The sequence below is a fragment of the Anolis sagrei genome, chromosome 4 (genome assembly GCF_037176765.1).
Source record: "Anolis sagrei isolate rAnoSag1 chromosome 4, rAnoSag1.mat, whole genome shotgun sequence".
Classification (NCBI taxonomy): domain Eukaryota; kingdom Metazoa; phylum Chordata; class Lepidosauria; order Squamata; family Dactyloidae; genus Anolis; species Anolis sagrei.
In genome coordinates this window covers 68066728-68089991 of record NC_090024.1, presented here as the reverse complement: position 1 = coordinate 68089991, position 23264 = coordinate 68066728, and the positions used below count along the sequence as shown (strand labels likewise).

The 23264-nt window shown below is 37.9% G+C and overlaps 1 protein-coding gene across 1 annotated transcript in view; it reads right to left on the bottom strand.

Annotated features, from left to right (window-relative positions):
• Positions 1 to 23264, bottom strand: part of CDH7 (cadherin 7) — a 147175-nt gene that overhangs the window by 45174 nt on the left and 78737 nt on the right. Inside the window, exons 4-5 of the mRNA XM_060775002.2 lie at positions 6391 to 6510; positions 2521 to 2688 (exon numbers count right to left, since the gene is read on the bottom strand). Coding sequence (XP_060630985.1) covers positions 2521 to 2688; positions 6391 to 6510 — 288 coding nt within the window. The remainder of the gene's footprint in view (positions 1 to 2520; positions 2689 to 6390; positions 6511 to 23264) is intronic.

Genomic DNA, 23264 nt, shown 5'->3' with positions numbered 1-23264 from the left:
TCCGTAGACACCTCCAAGGTCATGTGGCTGGCATGACTGCATGGAGCGCCGTTACCTTCCCGCCGGAGCGGTACCTATTGATCTACTCACATTTGCATGTTTTCGAACTGCTAGGTTGGCAGAAGCTAGGGCTGACAGCGGAAGCTCACGCTGCTCCCCGGAATAGAACCTGCGACCTTTCGATCAACAAGCTCAGCAGCTCAGTGCTTTAACCCACTGCACCACCGGGGGCTCCCTCCAAGTATCAACCCATAAATACAGAAAGTTAAAATAATACATTTTCTGACTTTTTAAAAGCCAGGGCAGAACAGTCAATGCCAAATTCTTTTGTGTATGTCTCTTGTCATAAATAGAAAATAATAAATACATTTCTAAGATCACAGATAAGACCTAATTGTGTCTTTAGGCAATCGTTCCTTGACTCTTTATAAAAAGTAATTGAGATAAATGCTTTTCTCATAAAGGCATCTTTCTTCTTTCTTGAAAAGGAAACCTACCGCTCAATCTGAAATTGATACAGTTTTTAGCTTTTAAGAGCTGTGGGCTGTAGCTTCTCGCTTCTAAGAGCTGATTTCATAGTACTCTACTATTACAAACATTATTCAAAGGCGAAAAACCCCTCAATTCCCATTCTTAGTTTTGATTGGTTTACTTTTGTCATGCCCACTTGCAAAGAGACCAGAGTGGATAGGCATATGTTCCTCACATTAATTTAATTCACTCCTACAATGATTTTAAAAGAAAGATAACAGCAAGACGATGGAACTGTTTATAAATAGGGTAGCATGTCTAGAAATAGACTTGTTTCTCTTTCTTAGTTTAGTCATGAGCCACTTCGGTCAAAAGAAGTAAATTGAGGGCAGATTGTTTTCTGGTTCTCTGCAGATTGATTTTTTATGAAACACTGTGCATATGTGAAGCGGGTGGGGAGGCAGACGAGCATTTGACAGACACTTGAACAATGTGAACTGCACACAAGATTAGAAGAAGCTACCCAGGACACATCTTTTCTCTTTCCATTAATAACAGATATATTTTGATCATCAAGTTGGGTGAAAACCAACTTTAAACAGCAAACAGGTGTTTATGTACATAAAAACACTTGTAACATTTACACAGCACTTTAGAAGGTACAGATGTATAAGGCAGAAGGTGGCAATGTCTATCCAAGAAATCTTGACAGACCAGCAATGAAAAGAAATTACAATAAGACTTAAATCTCCACACTAAAGGACTGTAAAGGTAATGACTCTGGTTGAGATAAACTAGGTCTCTTATGTATAAACTGGTCCAAATTCTGCCAGCTACAAAACTTTTAAGAAGCTTCCGAACTGAAGACTAGAGCAGTTATATTGCAATCATTGACAAAATGGCCAGAGGGGAATAACTTAAAAGCGGGAAAAGAGTGGGGATGCAAAGAACAACTCAGATTTGTTTTGGATTTTGTTAGTCTCTATCTATGTTGGCATTTCCATACCCACCTTCTTATGCCGGACTGCAATGTGCTACAAACAGAAACAGAAATATGCCTGTAGACTCAGGTTTTGAATGGCTCAATCTGCTTCTCCACTACATAATTAATGAGGTTTGATACTTCATGGCTAAATGCTATTGAAATCACCAGCACTCCTTGGCAGAGACACTAAAGACCTTGCAAAACTAAAACTCCAATGATTCCATAACATTGAGCCATAGCAGTTAAAGTGGTATCAAACTGTATTAATTCTACAGTCTAGATGCACAACAGGGCAAAGAATGAGGACCTATCATCAAGATTAACCAAAATAACTCAAAATTTAAGCATATGGTTTTCACGTGAAAAGTTGATCACATATATTTCATAAAATTATTAGGAGATAGCTAACAAAATTGTTTATGCTTTATTGCTATTGTAATGTAGACTGCATGGAACTGTGTTCAAAAACCTGTTCAGAAGCTGCACTTAGTCCAACATGCAGCAGCATGTCTGGTGTTAGGTGTGCCTTTTGGAGACCATTATATAACATTGGTCCTGCAAGAACTCCTTTGACTTCTAAATTGCTTCCTAAACTGAATTCAAGGCACCAAATTGCCCTACAAGGCCCTACATAACTTAAGGCTAGGATATCAGAAGATCATCTCTGATATGATCCTGCCACAAATTTGACATTTTTGCTGTGTTTTAAAACTTCATGAAATTCAGTTGGTTGGTACATGTAACAGGACTTTCTCTGCAGCAACGCCTTATCTGGGGAATGCAACTTAGTATGCTCCATCTCTTTTAAGCCTCTAGTTGACTGTATGCTGTTCTGTATGGCACTCTGTGTTCAAAATCACAGTTTTAACTGTTTTTAGACTTCTAGCAGGATATTTTTAAAACACTTTAATGTGTTTTAAAAAGGGGTTTTCCCTCTGTATTCAATTAATTGCTTTTTCTTTGGTCATTATCTTGGAAGTCCTTGTGGGCTGGGAGGAGATAGACAAAATGCTTTAAATTAAACACTTTTGATGCCAGTGGAAAATACACCTAAAGACACTTACTTCTGGGAAAGCGAGGAGGATTATCATTGACATCTGTAAGGGTGACAGTGACAGAAGTGGTCCCAGAGAGACCTCCATTTTGACCCACCATATCTTTTGCTTGTATGACAAGTAGGTACTGGTCTTTTGCTTCTCGGTCCATGTTTGGAAGTGCTGTTTTGATGATACCTGCAAGATTCCAAATATTGTCAATAAAACAGTGGTAGATAACAACAACAACAACAACAACAACATTTTATTTTTGTATCCCCCTTCCATCTTCCTGAAGAGACTCAGGGTGGCTTACATGGGGACAAGCCCAATCACCATAGTTTAAAATATCGCAATAAAGTTCATAAAAGAACATCATAAAACAATATAAAGCAAACAACATAATAACACAGTATAAAAACAACCATTGAGCAAACAACCAATAGACTGATATAGTAAACATTTACTGAGCTCGGGAGGGTGGGCTGGTGCAATCTGTTGCAAGGATAGGGCTGTTGGATAAAGTGCAAAAGTCAAATGATAGAATTAGAAAGGCAATACACAGTATAACACTATATCTAGGGGCAGGGGACACTAGTAAAGTGCAAGGACTAGATCTTAGGTCAAAGTTGGGGCCAAAATTATCCAGGGAACTGTCTAATCAAAGGCATAGTGAAACAACCACATTTTAGAGCTTTACGAAAAGTGGACAGGGTGAGTGCCAACCTGGGGAGAGAGTTACAGAGCTGGGGGGCCATCACCGAGAAGGCCCTCTCTCTTGTCTCCACCAGCCGCACTTGTGATGGGGGCGGGAGTGAGAGGAGAGCCTCCCCAGAGGATTTTAAAGATCATGCAGGTTAGTAGGGGAAGATGTGGTCGTGAAGATAGGCAGGTCCCGAATTGTTTAGGGCTGTATAGGTTGGAATTGTGAAGAAAAATAGAAAAATCTGAACTATTCATCTGGCCTTTTATAACCAGCTGTTTATTATGAAATAAAGTTCTTAATAATGTGCTCTGTATTGTTTTCTAAATGAATTGGTTTTAAACAGCTTCTATTTTTACTGACACTATATTTTAACATTTGTACATTTCATACAATGCAAATATTTATTTGAATCTATTTGTGTATGCTCCCCAATTGTCTAGGTTTTAGGAAATGATGGGAAATGAATGAGTGAATGAATGATTTTCTCTCCAAAAATGTGGAGGGGCAATTAAGTGTAGGGCTTTCTGTGTCATCAACATTTCCAGAATTTTAAAAATCTTTCTGTATGACATGGAGTTTTCTGCACTGTACATAAACAGCAATCTCTGTTGTGACTCGTACCCTTCCATATCATGGTGTCAATAGCTGGATATTGATATGTGTCCAGATTAGTTCACTAAACAAATGCACCTTATATCCATATAAAACATTTGTATGCCTTCCCTACCATTAAATATTTGAAAGAGAGATAACATTTCAGCAATACGTTTGCAATCTAAAAGCCTTTCAGAAGGAGTCTTCTAGTGGTTAAAATTGTAAATGACCCCACAGAATCTTGCTGTTATTACTAATCCTGTATCACAGTATGCATTTCAATGAAGCTATCTTGAATTAGCTAATATCTTCTTTTTAAAAACAATAACCACTTCAAAAGCGCTTACTGTAATTAGGGAGCTTTGATGTAGTAATGGAAGCACTGTGTTATCTGAAATACTTTTATAGTTTTATCCATTTGGCCATCTCTGTGCCATGTGTAATTACACTTTGAAATTTAAAGAGGAGGAGGGGAAAGGAAGGGGAAGAAAATGAACTTGTCATCATTATGTTTTGCAGATAACTATCAGACAAATAAATATTCTTCCTCAAATCAGGAAGGCTTTAGAACTATTTTATAGTTGTAATGCAGTACAGCTGCCAACTCTGATCTTCACAGATAAAGAATTTCACTCTGCCATCACTGCATGTCACAAGCAGAGAAAAAAATGAAATGCATGTATAATTGAGAGGTAAACTGGGGCTTTGCTATCTCCATCTGATTTTTATAAGTTCTTTAATTCCATCTTTATTTATTTCTTCTTCTGAAGTCAAAGAAGCCCATTCATTTTCATTCTGCTAGAAAAAAAATAGTTATATTGGGTCCTTATTAAATATTTTTTTGAATATGAAAAATTAATACTATCACAAATCATTTATTTCTACTATTTCTACTATTTTTAACAGGTTTATGGGTTGATCCAGTTTATGAAGATTACTGATACTTTCAGTAATTAATTTTATTACAAGGTATTGCACAGCTGACTTAACAGATTTGAGAAAGACCAGTCATTCTCATGTATCATGATGTAAGAGCAAAAAAAAGGGCAGTTTAAAAATTTTGGCTAGTCAAGGAAATCGTTGGCCTAACCTGGGCCCAGAACCATTCCTGTCATTTTGCTCTGGATTGAACAACAAAAGCATCTAATAAGCATAATGCTGGCAAAGAAAGGCAGAAACACCTGCAAACTCCTGGTTCACATCCACAATTATATGCTGTAAAAAAGTACTGGATATATAAGTAATATTAGAGGACAGGGAAAGTCCAATACATAATCAATCGAAATGTACCAGATCATGGTGTATATAAGGTTGTTAGTTCAGTAATAGTAAAAGAAATCAAAAAGTGTCAAAGGGAAATAATATTCTAAAACATTAGAAAATATTCAAAAATCATGAAAAGAAAATGTTTTGTGAGTACAGAAAACACTGGCAATGCCCAAAAGGCAAGAATTTCAAAGTTGAGAAGTTATTCTACACACAAAAACAAGCATTTTCAATACATGGCACATGTTTCCTACACAGAACACAGCTCTATTTAAAATGACAATGAATCAGGCATGGAAGCATACTTCTTGAAGGTTTCTAGGAGACTGTCTAAGATCATGGAGGGGCAAGAGTTTGGAGAAGAGGTTTTGTGAGGCAAAGAAATGGGCAGAAAGCTACAGGGAGCCTGCAGATTGCTCACTCTCCTTGACATCAAGGTGTTAATTTGTGGCCTTTTAGATTTTGTTGTACTCTGGCTACCATTAAGCCTAGCAGCATGATAATTCATCAGGATTTAAAGAAAAGAAGTCAATAAACATCTGGAGACGCATGTGCTACTCAATCTTTCTATACAAAGGCGAGGAATCTAAGATCCCTTGTAATCAAAGGGACTAACTTTCACACTGACATGTATATAGTCTATACTGCAGTGCACACAGCTCCCCAGGGGTCATTTTGTTTTATATTCTTTTTCCAAGAAAAAAGAAAAAAACATTTTGATCCCAGAAAGCCATTGTGTCCCAATTGACTCCAGTTCTCATTTTAAAGAATTTATTTTGAGCAATGTCGGCGTAATGAGGGCTGTGGTTCCCCAAGGTCTCCAGAAGGGAGGGTGCTAATCTGGTGCCCTTGCCTCTTTAAGATTGCCTAACCTAGTCTATAGTTATTGGACTTCGGCCTCACAACAAGCCGAGAAACATACTCTACAGACTTCTCGGTGGGAAATAATTGAGAAGGCATACAAAAAACTGAGGTATAAAAATTACTACAAAGAAAATATCTTCATGCACAAATGAATTTCAAAGTTTCTAATTTAGACTACAGGCAATGTAAGTAGAAGCCGTTGGGATCTCAGAAGTAGAAGCATAAGAATGATTATTTCATTATGTGTTAATCAGTTGCACACTTCATTTGAACAGGGAGGCTGGATTTAGTCAACACTACAATCAACAGGCCAAGTTACTCATAAATGTATTCACAAATAAAAATGCAGCCTCATTCAGCTACCTGAATGGACCTAGAATAAAACTTTGGACTGTTAAATAATAGATTTCATTACTGTATTACATTCTTTTAAAAATTTCTATACATAGGGGATGACAAAGAACATTTACCTGTTTTGGGTTCTACAGAAAAGTAAGGCTGCCCTTGAAGAATGCTGTAAACCACTCTGGCACTGTTGCCATATGTAGGGTCATCTGCATCCGTTGCTGTCACTTGCACCACCGAGGTTCCTAAAAAAATTGTGAAGAGCAATAATAAGTTCATCAAACTATGCATGTGTTAAAATTTCACACGTTAGAAATACAAGATTAATCTTGTCCATTGGGTTAAGGGAAAGAAGTTCATCCAAGTACAACTCTGGATACAGGGTGAATAATAAATAGTTATCATGCACATCCTGCATGTTGGCTAGCATTTCTGTGACTTTTTTTTCACATCAGGCAGGTGTGGATTCTGCATTAGTTGTTGACCTTCTATTGAACTTCAAAAAAAGGAAAAAAAAGAAAAAAAGAAAAGCATTACTAGGATGAAAACGGTTCTTCCATTTGCCGCAGAAAGCACATATAAGCTACCTGCTAAGGCAGCCCAGTAATTTGGCCGAGACTGACAGGATTTGTGTATTGATCTTGTTTTTTTCCTAAGGTTTTGTGATTTAAACCTCTAGCTTCAATCTAAATGATTTCTGCTACTGCTAGAAATAGTTGTGCCACTAAAAATAGAGACAAACACAGCTTTTAATAAGCTTTTAAACCTATTTTCCTGCCACTGAAATTAGTCCTTCCTGTGCTAAAAAGTGCTGATTTGACTGCTCTTTAATGATTCTGGAATGCAGCTAATCCACAGGGGGAATGAGAGCAGAATGGCATGAAAAAGCTTTGCTCAAGTCACCTATGTCAAGGTGCCTTGCTCAGGTCTGTGACTGGAGTGAAGTGGTTGTTCATTTGCTGTGAACACCTAACCTTTGGCCTCTCTTATGAGGTTACAAACAAGACAACCCCTGAGCAGAGGCAATTTGGTATGTAAACATTTATTCACTCAGAAATTGACTTGTGTTTCCAGCTCATTATAAAGGTATAAAGGTACAGCTGTGAATTTATATACACAGTCATCAGAGTATTGCTATTCGAAACACAATGCTGACCTCACTATGCACAGAAACAAGATTTTGATCTGTCAAGAAATAGGTATGCCTAAATTGAAGCTGCAGATTTATATTACATAAAAAGGTAAATTTACAGAAAAAATATAATTTCACTACCCTTTGGTGACTAATTTAATCTACAAACATAAAATATTCTAACATTTGAAAAATTGTCCTGTCAATTTATTTTGTATTTTTGTTTAATAGGGGTTCTTCCATATATTAGACTATAAATATAATAGCACCGGGCAGCACGTGTACAGCGTTCCATAAAAGTATTCCCACTAATCTGCAAGCTTTGGCAGATCATTTTAAGTCTTTTAATAAAGCCAACAGTTTTATGATCATACTGTGCTGATCAGTCTCTAGAGTTGGCATTAGGCAAGATATGCTCAGTGGGTCTACTTCACTCTTGCCACTGTTGCCCAATCATTTCAATTCTCCCTCTGGGTCTAATTTATACTACTACACTATTATCAGGCTTGTTTGAAACCCACATCTCTATACAAATCTGAATCTACTTTTCCATGTTAAGGGAATAAATCCTTCAGAAACATGAATGACTAGGGGAATTCATTCTAAGGGAAACTCTTCTTTTTGTAGTCTTAGTTCTACTCTGCTGGAAAAGGCTGCCAGCCCAGTACATCTAGTACTCAGAAGCTCAAATATGTTTTACCAAAACACAATGGAATATAACATGAATAATGTTAGGAACTTAAGTTTAAATAACACAGTGTGCAGGTAACAGAGTATCACCAGGGTAAAAGAAACGGATACTCAGAGCTTTTCTTTAAAATAGTTTTTTTTAAAGGAGAGAACAAAATAAAAGTAAAACAGATTACTGGAGGCATGTCTAAGGAATAAGAAGATAGATATGAACAAAGAGAAAGAGAACATAGAAGTGAGTCAGATGTGGTGTGCAGTTATGTGCTTGTTTATGAGGGAAGGAGGGATGAGATAATCTAGAGAGAGAGAGAGGGAGAGAGAGAGAGGGAGGGAGGGAGCTGGGAAATATAGAAGAAACATATATGGAAGTCCTATCCTTATTACTTCTTCTTAAAAGATGTCAGAGGAGCAGATAACAGGAATCAATGTCAAGACCCATTTTAATAGAGAAGAGGCTCTGGCCACACAAACATGAACAGAAAAACTCATGGGTTACAAGGCTGGAAAAAGTAGTCAACAAATACAGTTTTTCATCAACAGATTGCTGAGATCAGACAAAGTAGCTGTCTAAAAGCACTCAAATGCCAAAACTGAAGATGAACTGTGTAGATTGGATGTAACCACTCAAGGCTCACAAACAACTAAAACATTGATGGCAAAGTGGATTCCTTTAGGACATAAATTGTTTCTAGTTTTTTGTCTGTTTCGATTATGTGTTTCCAAGAGTTCCTCAAATTGATGAAAAGGGGACAGGATGCTCTTTTGTGCATACCAGAAGTGTTGCCCTTTGCATTTAGATTACTACACCTAGCTTGTCAGTTTTTGCTCAGTAGCTTTTAACGATAAAACAGAAATTATGAGAAATGCAGCAGTTCTCGAAGTGTGCTCAGTGGAGCCCCTTGGGGCTCTGCGGGAGCATACTGAGGGGCTCCACACTTCTCTCCTACTCTTCCCTTCTCCAAACTTTTCATCCTCTTTCCTGCCCCTCCCCCCACCTCCCCTGCCACAAAAAGCCTCACTTTCTATGCTTGCCTTCTATCCTTCCAAAATCCTATTTTCCTCTGACTGCTCTGGGGGTGCTTTAATTGTGCTTTCCCTGAATGGCATAAGGGAGTTGGACGGGATGACTTCTGGGGTATTTCACTGAAATACTATTAAGTTTATGTTGGCTAAAATTGTTCTTCAAAAGTTTGTCCATGCCTGATACACACACACACACACACAACACATATAACACATTTCTTGGGTCTCCATGAAAAACTTTTGCTTCAAAAAGGGTTCTGTGGCTGAAAAGGTTTGAGAACCCCTGGTCCAAAGGTGACAGTTTGCAAACTGTTGGGTATGTATTCAGATTCCATGTGCCAAAGTAAACTGGGATCTTGCCAATCAATGTATAGTGATTCTGAAATGAATGGGTTGATCCAATTTGATTCTGCAGTGAAAATATGCAGCCCAAACTGACTAGAATAGAGCAAGAGATCTAGCAAACATATATACAGTATATATGTAGAAAAGGCAGATAGTCATAAGGAAAATATTAAGGCAGTGTGAACTGAAAAAGGACTAAAGCAGTGGTTCTCACCCTGTGAGTCCCCAGATGTTTTGGCCTTCAACTCTCAGAAATCAGCTGGTGAACTGGCTGGGATTTCTGGGAGTTGTAGGCCAAAACACCCAAAAGTTGAGAACTACTGGGCTAGAGGAACTGGGGTTTGTTCACTGACAGCTCACATGTGCAAATGTCTGGGACACAAATGTCACCAATATCCTCAAATACCAATACTTATAGGAAAAGCTTGTGTAAAATCACTGCAATTATTTACTCTGTTGTCTCATGAATACCTTTGTATGTTTGTTAGATGCAGCTGTAAGTAGTGGATTACTGAAATAACTCTGGTGAGAGTTGGGGATTTTGTTGATTGCCATCTTTTCATTTTCCAGTCCTTTCTATTGGTGAATAGCCTAACCTAACTTTCTGTTTTAATTTCTTGTTAATATGAATATAATCTGTTTATGAATATGTGTGTTTTGGGAAATTTATTCTACCCTCAACAACTCTAGTTGATGTCTTGGTTTATATTATCAATGTGATATGTTTTGAGATATGAAAATATGAAATATGATATGTTCTGAGACTGCCTTGGACAGCGAGAAGATCAAACCAGTCCATACTTCAAGAAATAAAGCCTGACTGCTCATTGGAGGGAAGAATAGTAAAGGCCAACATGAAGTACTTTGGCCACATCATGAGAAGAAAGGAAAGCTTAGAGAAGACAATGATGCTGGGGGAAATGGAAGGAAAAAGGAAGAGGGGCCGACCAAGGGCAAGATGGATGGATGGGATCCTTGAAGTGACTGGATTGACCTTGAAGGAGCTGGGGGTGGTGACATCCGATAGGGAGTTCTGGTGTGGACTGGTCCATGAAGTCACGAAGAGTCGGAAACGACTGAACGAATGAACAACAATCACCATTGTTACTAGCATTTTCCTTCATGGACCATTCCACGCCAGAACTCCCTGTCGGCTGTCACCACCCCCAGCTCCTTCAAGGTCAATCCAGTCACTTTAAGGATCCCATCCATTTAATGGCCCCCTAAGCCAGAATGGTTTTAAAAAAATGGGTGAAAGTTTTGGGGATCTCAAAAAGCACTAGGAGCACTGCTTGCAGCCCATGTGGCATACTTTCCTGTGACAGAGTTATAGGTCAGCTCAGTACTTCACAATCTGTCTGATTTCAGGAATGGGTGTATCTTTACCACTAATGTGCCAAGGACCATATTTGTGCTCATTTGCTACAGCAATTTATTTCCTAGAAATTCTTCAGGGAATAGCAGCAGGCAATGACTCATGGACCAATACCAATCCACAGATCACCACTCTGAGTTGCTGAGTATGTGGTAAGTAAGCATAATCTAGAGGTTTTTAACATTGGATGTGTAGCACACTGCTTCATGATCACTGTGTTGTTTCCCTCTCTTCTTTCAAATGGAATGAGCTATTGCAGGAGTTGAACACCACCTCTGAAGTTACAAAATTATGAGTGTCAAAGCTGCTAGGTGGCATCCCACAAGGTGCCATTTTATCTCCAATACTTTTTAATGTTTACATGAATCCGCTGGGAAAGATTATCCAGAGGCACAGGGAGGGGTCTTATCAGTATGCTGATGGTACCTAAATATATTTCTCCAATGTCTTCAAAAACAGCCATAGCTAAGGTAGCAGCTCCTGACCTGTCAGCATGCTAATTGGGCTGACTTGGAGAGAAAGCAACAACTGATCAGAAACAGAGGTTGTGATCAGTCAAGGTTCAGGGGAGTTTGCCAGTTCTGGATGGCGTTAAACTCCCCCTGAAAGACTGTTCACAACTTGTAACTGCTCATGGATCCATCTCTCCAAATGTCAGCCCAAATAGATGTGACGGTCAGGAGTGCTAATGATCAGCTTTGGCTGCTACGGCAGCTGCGCCCCTTCCTAAAGTTAGTAATGCATGCATGCTAACCTCAAAGTTGGACTTTTGCAATACACTTTACATTGCGCTAACTTCAATTACTTCAATTATGGCAGCAGACTAGTTACAGTCACTCCACTGGCTGTTAATTAGTTTCTGGGCAAAGTATAAAGTGTTGGTTTTGACTTTTAAAACCATACATGGTTTGATACAGGTTACCTACAGGTTTGCCTTCTCTCATATAATTCGCCCCTTGGGACACTTCGGTCCTTTGGGAGTGGATACTCCAGCCTGACAGAACCTGACTGGCAACCATCACCCAGATTATCTTTTCATCGGCTGCCCCTGGACTGTGGAATGACCTGCCAGAAGAGCTCCAACAACTAAATCAGCTGTCGGAATTTATGAGACCATTGAAGACCATTTTTAACTATGAATTTTAAACTCAAGTCTTGTGTCCACTGTATTTTAATCTTCGTTCTGCATATTTTAATATATGCATTTCATAGAAATACATTTCAATATACATCTCTGACATAATGTTTTATAGCAGTGTTTCTCAACCTTCCGAATGCCACGACCCCTTAACACAGTTCCACATGTCCCTATCTACCTTACATTCAGGCCAACATTTTATAATGGCCTAAATATTACAGACACATACGAAATACAATTAAGTTTTCCACATTAACTTACAAGCATATTTAATGCAGTTACAACTTTGATCTGAGTGAAAGGAAGTAACTGCAAATAGCTAGTTTCCAATGTGTCACAAGTAAACTCTCAGGAAGATCTGTTCTGGGGATTTATATTTTGTTACTGATCACTTGCCTGTGTTGATATTTCCCAACAACTGAGCAAAGTGCCCTAAGTATTGCTGCACACATTGGAAAAAAAGATGCCAGAGGCCTTATAACTTACAAGCCACTGAAAGTTTGCAGAAGATGCATCATGGCAGCCAGTCTGACCTGCATTCAAGACCTGTATGAATTTTCTTTTGAAAGAGTGAACAATTTTCTGACAATGTGTGAAAAGCCTCTCTGTGTGGCTGACAAACACTTTTTTCTAGGTTGTGCATGACATGTCAGGTGTTCAAAAGGGAACAGTATCAAACTATTTTGTTTTCAAACATTCTGGCAGTTTCATATTACCTGCCTCTGAGCATATGCAGACTGCTCTATGGGAAACCTAAGATGAAGGCATATCTAAATTAGCATTGAAATGATGTTTCCAAGAAAATATTTTTCTGGAAATAAAATTACTCTCTATTTGTCCAGAGAAAGAAAGCAATGTTATTGAATTTTGACTAGGGTGAGAAGCAGATGAGGCTTCTCTTCAACTCCCACTGCAATGACCATAGAGGAAAGGAAAATGAGTCAGGCAGTGCTTCACCGTGCCTAGGCTCAGAAGCAGATAAAAGGTTTTCCTTCCACCCTAAATGCCACTGCACAGGCTGAAGAGGGAGACAGGAAGTATTTGCTGAACTTAATCCTTTTCCACACCACCATTCCTTTTTTCTTTTTGGGTAAGTCTTAATTAAATTGTAAACCCGAAGGGTTGGTTGCTCTTTAACTTGTAAAACGTCGTTTTGGAATTTACAGTCTCTCTAGAAATTGCTAACAGAGCTCTCAAGGCCTGCCATTACTGACAAGAATCCTTACAAATTCCTCCTGCAACAGCCTCTGCTTCCCGCTGCTAATTCTTAAGGGAGCTACAAAAAACATACATAACTGAGATGACAGGTTCTACAACCATACTCAGGGCACCTTTTAAACCCAGCCGGATTACTAATGCCAATTCAATATCATGCAAGGAGCAAACTCCAAGCAGTCCAATAAACATAGAATTTGAAATGAACCTATATAGAATTTTATCGTGAAGACTCCTCCTTAAAAATGTTACATAATATTGGAAGTGTTTCCTAGCCAGAAAATGTGCCGTGTAAGGTGCTTGCTTTAAAAGTGAATGTATGTGTATATAATAATTTCAACATCAAATGTAATAAAATAATATAAATGTAAGAAGAGTGAAATAAAACAAAAGGAAAAAAATAATGTAGAATCTGACTGAGGACCTTAACCCAGAGTAGTTTTAGGTGTAAGAAACTAGGGGAGGTTACAGACAGGACTTTAATGCACACCCAATCGGGTTTAAAAAACCCAATTGGGCCCCCATTACTGTCCACACACACCCCAGAAAGTTCAGATGACCTGTCGGACCATCCAGCAGGCCACCCGGACACAAACGACCCCCCCCCCAAAAAAAAGCCTTAAAAAGAAAAAAATAACTTACCTGGCTGGCATTTTCCTGCTGCCGGCCCTCTCCTAGAATCTAGAAATTATTTTCTTCTCCCCCCACTTTCATCTGGTGCTTCATTTCTATGTATTAGGAGGGGGCAACAGGGAAAAGCTGGGCAGGTAAGTTATTTTTTTATTTTAAAGGCTTGGATTTTTCAGGCTCCAGGCACCCAAAAATCCCAAGACAGCTGTGCCGACGCAATCCCCGGACACAATCTACACAGTACCCAAAGCTAGAAAGACCCAGGTCTTTCTACATGCCAAATTAACATGGCAAAAGTAACATTTTCCTTCTTTGTGCTGAATTAATTTGCTTTTACCTGAGGCATTGTTTGGATACTCCAGGTAAAAACGCAAAGGGCGTGAATTTTCCACCCTATGTGGATGCGGCCTACAATGATCCAGTACTGTTACAGGCCGTATATAACTGCAAGATTGGATTTCATCAAGTAACAGTACACTATTAAGTGAAAAGGAGAAATAGTAATGAAAGATAAGCCAACCTGTTTCATTATTGTCTTTTCATAAAATAAGGAGACCACACCAAAAAGGCAAGCAAATAAAAGGAGTTTTATTTTGAGTTTGCTATTCAATTTAATTAATGCCAAGACTCATAAGAACTCAACCTTGGAACTTAGGGGAAATAATGTAAATTAATCATGAATATTTCAAGAGTCTCTAAGCATCTGGGATTGTAGAAGATGAATGTTCTGTTGACAGGTTGATGTTCCAGAGAGGTTTTTAACCTTGAAGCTTATTCCATTCCCTACCAAAAATTGACTGTAGGTTTACAGAGGCTTGAGACTCATATTCACCTTGAGGGCCATGTCTGGTATTATTATTAGGAAGTGAATTAGGCATAGCAGTCAGCTGATATCCAGACACAATAGTAATTAACTGGCAGAGATAGACTTGCCTTCCATGTGGCCTGCTTGGAATGTGCCTCTTAATCAACCTGATAGGAGCCCCTGGTGGCGCAGTGGGTTAAACCCCTATGCTGGGAGAGGTGGATGAGCTCCCTCTATCAGCTCCAGCTCCTCATGCGGGGACATGAGAGAAGCCTCCCACAAGGATGATAAAATATCAAATCATCCGGGCGTCCCCTGGGCAACGTCCTTGCAGATGACCAATTCTCTCACACCAGAAGCGACTTGCAGTTTCTCAAGTCACTCCTGACACGAAAAAAAAAATCAACCTGATGCTTGTAAGTGTGATGCTTGATGCTACTTTATCACGACATTGAGAACCAGTACAGTGTGGGAGTTTGAGAATTCGACTATGGCTTGAATTCCCACTAAGCCATGGGAACCTACGAAGTGACCTTGGACAAGTCACACAAATTCAGCCTCAGAGGAAGGCAAAAGCAAATCCCCCTGAACAAACCTTGCAATGACAACCAAAACAAAAACAAAAAACAAAAACACACACGATAGGTTCAACTAAAGGTAGTCATAAATTGGAAATAACTTGAAGGCACACCACAACAATTAATGACTCAGCTGGCGGTTAGTACAACCAGAGACCTGTCCTGCTAAAAAACATGCTCGATTTTATTTAACCGAAAATTCAATCTTCAGTACATCCACCAGCTAAGTCCTATTTAGGAAAAAAAATGTTATGTGAGAAGAAAATACAAAGGTTGTACAATCCAATATAAAACAAGGATTGGAAGAAAGTACACTGCTATTCTGTCTACCTGTTTTCCATTAGAATGGAAACCATTTTGCCCAAGCCTACTTGAAGAACCCTATGATGCACTTCTTCTGTTGGGAATGGCAATTGACTTAAGGTGCACTGACCTAAGCATGGTCTTTTGATTTTTCTCAGATCGAATGAGGCTGCCTATTCAGGAAAGGCATGGGAAAAGCTTTAAATACCACAGAAGTATTTCAGAAAGCTATTTCTATATTCAAAGAATATGGCTAGGGAATAAAGAACACAACTCTTCCTAACTGTACCTCCCATGGTATAAAGTGCATAGGTGTTTTCCCACAATATACATGTACTCAGCTTCAGGCTTTATACATATACATCACATACATGGGAAAGGTATTAATGGAATTTCTCCACTCCTTCATTCCTAGGGAGAGTCCTGTATAAGGGAGTGCATCACAGAAGTGCCTGTGGATTTGAATTAGTTCTCAAAGGAGTTCTCTTATAAAGCAATTCTGAAGGATGTGTGATTGTTTTAACACCACTTAAAAATACTGTGTCTGGTTTTCAAAGGATTTATGGTATTTATAAATAGCAAGCCATACATGTGACTGACACACATTGAAACAGAAACACTGAAATTTCTTTTACAGGCTTTTTGTTACACATCTGATTTGAGCACATGAGGAAGGAAACTGTACTTGGTACAGTTGTAGTTGTACCAAATCTTGTGGTTTGGTAATAAACTAACTAGTTCATGAAGTGCCATAATATTAGGAAATATCATTATTCATATTTACAAACACCCATTAAGTAGCAAGAGAATGTGATATGTAGGATAGCTTATTTACTTGTGCTTCCGAGCAGGGTTTTGCTGGGGGGAGGGGAATGAGGTGAGATAATTTCCCACCCAATAAAAATTCTCCTCTATACAATTACATGTTCTTCAGTTCCTAAATTTCTAGCACTGCAGTAATTTAAGAGTTAAGTGGACCATTCTGAGATACAATTAAAGCATCCAAAGGCAGTAGGCTGGCAACATTTCCAAGGGATGAAAATGTTCACTATTTCTAGAAACATGTAAAGCCACAATTTAATAAATAGACCATAAATTCTAGCACTCCCACTGAGCCACATTAATTCTGAACATTTGGCTTCACAATCTCAAAGTAGATCAGGTCGCCCCCCTCCCCTCCCTCCTGTCCTTTAGAAGGATGATAAAAACTTGGCTGTGGGACCAAGCTTTCGGGACAGGGCAATAAAGCGGCAATAGGAAAGATGACCAGGCCAATTAGATTGGACGTGGATGACTAGGATGGTTTTAAATGGTGTATTTTAATATTTTGATAAATGTTTTTTAATGTTTATGTATTGTATGTGAATTTGTGTCCCGGCATTGAATGTTTGCCATGCATATATTGTGCTCTGCCCTGAGTCCCCTTCGGGGTGAGAAGGGCGGAATATAAATGTTTAAATAAATAAAAAATAAAAATATAAATTAGTACAAATATTGGCCAGCACCATGATCCATTGTAGATATTAAACAGGCCACAATCAAAGGCTACAAAGATGTAGTGTGCTTGCAGATTCAATCAAGATGCACTGTTTTGCTATATTTTGCCCTTTTCCTCCATGACAGAATATTGCATTAAGAAAAAGATGGAAGAAAACACATGAGGGTTATACATAAAAGACAGTAATGTATGGACCACTCATAAAATTCTTTTGAAAGACTGGACAATTACACAACAAATGCCTCATCTAGGAACCACCCACACAAGTAGTCTGAAGTAAGATATCACATTTTTCAAAGACTTTATTCAAAAGCTCAAGATCTTGCTTAAATTGGTCAAGTGCTATATATTTGGCATTAAATAAGCACATCATGTGACTGTATCACAACAGCTCTCGCAGGTCATGCAACTGTATCACATAGCATGTCATGGCCAGCAGTTTGTCTGGCTTGGCTGTTGTTGGGTGCTTGGAAAGGATCAGGGTAATGTTCTCTTCCCTTCTTGAGGAATGCATCACAGGCTTCTGTGTTGATCTGTACAGGCTTGATGAAATGAGCAGCTGAGTTCTCTGGATAAACAAGGGGTCTGGAAGAGATAACTCTTTGGTAATCCTGTTTTGAATTCTGCTGTTCCTGTGATCTTGTCTTATTGTTCCTTGGAACCCTAGAATCTGAATCTGGGACTGTACTTTTACCCTTGACTATCTGGCTTGATTTTGGAACTCCATTTACAGTTTGTATCCTTGAACTCCGAAACATGATTCTAAGTAACTCTTGGTATCTGATTTTTGGACTGCAAATCTGGATACTATTTGTTTTTGCTCCTGAACTGTCTTTGTAGTACTCTTGCTGTAATTGGACTTTCTGAACTTGATTTGAATTACCCCAGCTGTGTGCCGTATTTCTGTTTTGCTTAGTTAGGCCTTTGAAAGACTCAGTGTTTTAGAGCTCTGTTTAGGTAAATCTGGTCTTGGTTCATCCTGTGTTTGTTAATGAAACTCTGACCTGCTTTCTGGTGAGAGCTGCCTGACAGGCTATAGCAGGATTGCTATAATCCAAGCCATATAAAGGATTAAGACCAATTATAGTGATTTTTTTCCACATGTCCTAAACCTTAAAAGAAAATGCCCCATCTTCACATGTTTAGTGTGTTTCCAACCTATGGTAACCCTAAGGCAACCCTATAACAGTGTTTTCTTGGCAAGATATGTTTAGAACATATTTGTGCTTGTCTTCCTCTGAGGTTGACAGAATGTGACTTGTCCAAGGTCATCCAACGGGTTTCATGACTGAGCAAGGATTTGAAACCTGGTCCCCAGAGTAATAGTCCAAATCTCAAACCACTGTGCCATGTTGTATTTCAAGATATGTTGTTTCTTTTATCCATATTTTAGTTTTTAGCAGCTTTTGCAAGGCAAATACTATACTGTAAAGAGATCAAGAATGGACAAAATAAAGTTCATATTTAAAAATGGGAATTGCTAAAATGAAGATAACTGAAAAAAATACAGAAACATACAGACCTTATATAAATTAGATAATTATGCTAATAAATGAGAGAAGTTGGAGAAACACTTATATAAATCATTTGAATTCCTGTAGGAAGAAAATATAAACATTTTTTCATATGTAATAAATAAGGGCTGGAAGAAAATGCAAGTAGGATTCAGAAAAAAATGACTAAATCAAAACATAAGAATTTTCATATCTCCCAAGTGAACTCAAGTTTAGTTCATAATAATCTTGCAGATGGTTTCATTTCAATAATCCATGATAATTTTATATTTTGCTTTTGAATTGCTGCCATGGTTTTTAACATTACTTTTGGTGTTTTATGATTTTTTTAAAAAAACTTTTTATTATTTGTAAAACCGCTTTTCATAACACAACACTGTTTTAAATAAAGTGATCAGTTTTGTAGTATGTCATAACTTAAGGTGACATATATCTAGGGCCCATCGAAGACATTTTGATGTCTGAGACAGAACAGTAAAGCGTACTACAATCTCAAGTCAAAATTTATAGTATCCAAGATTTGCCACTTATTTTCATCCCTGAGGAACTAAAATCATGGTGTCTTTCCCTTTTCTTATAGCAACATAGAATCTGAGATCTCACTGATGAGACCTGGGACATATGTGACCAATTAACATCAGAGGATGGACGAAATGGCAAATCTTATTACAGAAAAACACAAAAGCCAGGAGGGGCTGAAGTAGCTTACTTTTGCCTGAGTTTGCTACTGAGAAAGGTAAGAACCCCATCCCTCCATTTCTCTATTCTTGGAAAAGGCTATTTTTGCACTTTGAACTTAGTTTTCAAGAAATAAAGCAAGATGAACATGAAGGGCAAAAGTAGTAGTAAGAGAGAGAAACTGGGACATTTTAATATAAACTATAAAAAGGCAATGACAAATGGAATAGTTGGGGTATAATGCAATAAGAGTGAAATCAATAACTTCTATTGTCCTGTCATAATGCCCTGAACCATACATCCCTTGATTCAACAGCTTCAAGTTAATCATTTGGATGAAATGCTTATGAACTGCTGACCTAGATGAAACAATCTTGTCAGATGCTAATCCTTCACAGACAGTTCTAAATAGGTAGAAACATATAAATATTACAATTCTTTGTGCTTATATTTTGCTGTACATTCGTGCAGATAAGTACCAAGACTGCCTGCTATATAAGTGACTAGTATGTATGGTTTTAATTTTGCATAGACACACACCATTCTAAACATAATGGTAAACCAGGTTATAGTTTGTTGAATTCTCCTTTGTTGTTACTTTCAAGTCTGTTTCTGCAAATGAATCATGGTTTTTTAGGCACATTCTACACAGCTGTATAAAATCCACATTGAATTAGATTATATGGCAGTGTGAACTCAGATAATCCAGCTCAAAGCAGATATTGTGGATTATCTGCCTTGATATTCTGGGTTATATGTCTGTATGGAAAGGCCCTTAGTCAACTGTAAACCATTATTAGTAGCTAGCCACTGTTGTGAAACTGTAATGTTATAACAAACACAAGTAAGGGGCAGAAAGTCATTCTATTCTAACTACAGTGGAAATGAACTATGTATTCATTTAGATCTGTATCAGATGGAGTTCTAGTGAGAGACCTGGGATCTATTTACACCTCCCAATGTAAGCATAATAATTCCATTTTAAGTACCATGGCTCTATCCTAAGTATCCATCCTAATCATGGTACTGTGGAACCTCTACTTGAGAGTGCCCCAACTTAAGAGGGTTTTGAGTTGAGAGCTGTCACTCAGCTTGGGGTTCACTTTAACACAAGGGCAGCATTTTGAGTTAAGAGCTCAGTCAAAGAACTAATTAAACTCTTAAGTCAAGGTATTTGGAATTATGGGAGGCACAAGTGATTTCTGCTTGACATTTCTCAATGCCCTTCTTTAAATGCCAGATGCCAGAATTTCATAGGATAGAACCGTGACAATAAAAGTAGATTAACAGTGCTACAATTAAATCCCAAAAATCATATCTTGAATTTTATCAAAATGAATGCTCTTCCATTATAAAGAGGAAGAATGAATTTAAGGGGGTTTCAATAGATGAGTTAAAGTTAAACATTAGTTGCAGTGATGTCACTCTCTTCTCATGATAAACTAACCCTTAGGGTACAAGGCCCATATCTACAGGATTGGTATCCATTGTTAATTTATCCATGTCCAACAAAATATATCCTGTATATCCTAGGAATTTTAGGTCCTCCATCTTAACTATTCGTAGATTGGAAGAAATTCATTTCAATAGGATTTGCTATTATTCACAGTTTTGTGCATGTACCCACATCTATCCCCTGCATATATGTCATTGTATTATATAATTTAAATTTTCACATATTGCTCTAAAGTGACTTCTGCAGGCTCCTCCCACTAACAGCAGTAATGCCTACTTGAACTGGTGATGCATAACTGATGAAGTGTTCATTCTTTCAGGTCTTCGGTGTCTACATTCTCTACAAGGGGGGGATTTTGGTTGTAGTCTAATTAACAAAATACAGCTGCTGAAATGTGTTTTGCACAACTGTAGATACTAGCCCTGTCCTCTGTTACATCTGGAGAGTCCTGTCAAATTCCATTAATTTAACCAAAAAATCGATCTTATTTCTGTTTACCCCCAAATTAAGGATCACTGCATAATTTATTGGGGCTATGCCTCAGTATGCTGTATATATAATTGCCATTTAATGTAGACTTTATTGGCTCTGCATGGTATCCATATTTTAAACTCAACAAGAAAAATGATCTTCTGGATCATGCTTATTAGAACAGGGAGCTTTGGATCCTAAAGAACAAAAATTGCTTCTATTCCTACCCCATTCCCACCCCTATTTGAGGAGCTACTTCTAGCACACATGTTGCATGTTTTTGCTAACAGAGCTTTGTAAGCATTTCTATAACAGACAGTTCACAAAGACTAGGAGTGATCTCAAGCTTTCACAGTTCATTATGACTAAAAATTATATTGCTCTCCTGAAAGCCTAATTAATAAAATCCTTGTCATGGGCACAATTTTAAACAAAACAGGAGGTAGATACTTGTTCTTCTTCTTTAATATTTCATGAGTGCTGTAGCTATTTAATTAGAAACTGTGTCATATAAATAAACTATGAATCAATGTGAGTATGTAAGATAAATGCCACACATGCAGTTCATGCACTAAATCCTTAATCCAATATTAATGTAGTATTAAATATTACTCCACTGGTAACCCCAAGGCATTTAAATATACCATTCCAAAAAGCTTGAAGCCTATTTAATTTGCTGTAGCACACTAGACCCATGCATCTTACCTATCCTACGTAAGCCTTATCTCCCAATTATTTACACACTTTTTTCCATTTCTATCATGTTCTGTGGTTGGGAATCATAGCAAGAACACATACTGTAGAAAAATATCTGTGTACAACACAGAAATAAAATATTACTATATAGGCAGAGGAATCCTAACATCAAGATATGGTGGCTGATGATGGGAGAAATTAGAGAAGGTACCAGTTGGCCAGAAGAAAGCATTTCTAATGTTACAATCAACCTAGAGGTAGTCACAACAACATTGCTAGGCAGCTCTGTGACATTCCTGACAACATTATCTATCTAAACAGACTGCTTTGAAAGCAGACAATCTGCTACTTTGCTCAGTCAAGTCTAAGGCCCCATCTACACTGCCCTATAATCCAGGTTCTGAAACCAAATTATCTGCTTTGAACTGGATTCTATGAGTCTACACTGCCACATAATCCAATTCAAAGCAGATAATTTGGATTCTGAAACTAGATTATAGTGCAATTTAGATCCAGTCTGAGTTACGTGTGCAGTTTAAACTGTCACCATCATAGCTGGTGTTAACTCCTAGCTCAATGAAAAGATGAATTCATCCAAGTTTTCTTCCGAACATTAAAAAAGTGCTGCAAGATGCTGAACCGATCTCACAAAACTATCTTTGGTAGGTCTTTGAAAATCTAATTCAAAAACCAAAAACCCTTGGGGCTCCATGAAGCATATTCAGTGGTCTGCACTTTCTTCCTCCTCCACCTCCCTTACTTCCAAAACCCTATTTCCATCCCACCACACTACTACTACAAAGACTGGGTGGCCATCCATCCAGTGTGCTTTTCCTGCATGGCAGAAGAAAGTTTGGCAAGCTGGCCCCTGGAGTCTTTCACTGAAATACTGTTAAGTTTATGTTGATGAAAATTGATCTTCATTTTAAATATTGTATTGTTCTTCTTTTCTTTTTGTTCTTTTATTTCTTTTTTTGCACTACAAATGAGATGTGTACTGTGTGCATTGGAATTTGTTCATTTCTTTAATTAGTTCACACAAACACTCTCCATCCATCTGCCACTGGACCAGCTCATCTGTCAATTTTTAAAACACAGTGTGTCAAAAAGTTTGTCCATGCCTAATATATACATTATATAATAATATAATATAATATATAAACATTTCTTGAGGCTCCACAAGAAACTTTTGCTTCAAAAAGAACTCTGCAGCTGAAAAAGTTTGAGAACTCCCGACTTATAAATATCCCATCTGCAACACAGTGCTCAAATGATCTTTACTTACATATATATATATATATATATATATATATATATATATATATATATAATTCTTCTCCAAAACAAAAGTAACTGATTTATTGGGATTTTTATAGATTTTATACAGCAGTGTTTCTTAAACTATGCTCTTCCAGGTGTTTTGGACGTCAGGTTCCAGAAATCCCAATCAGC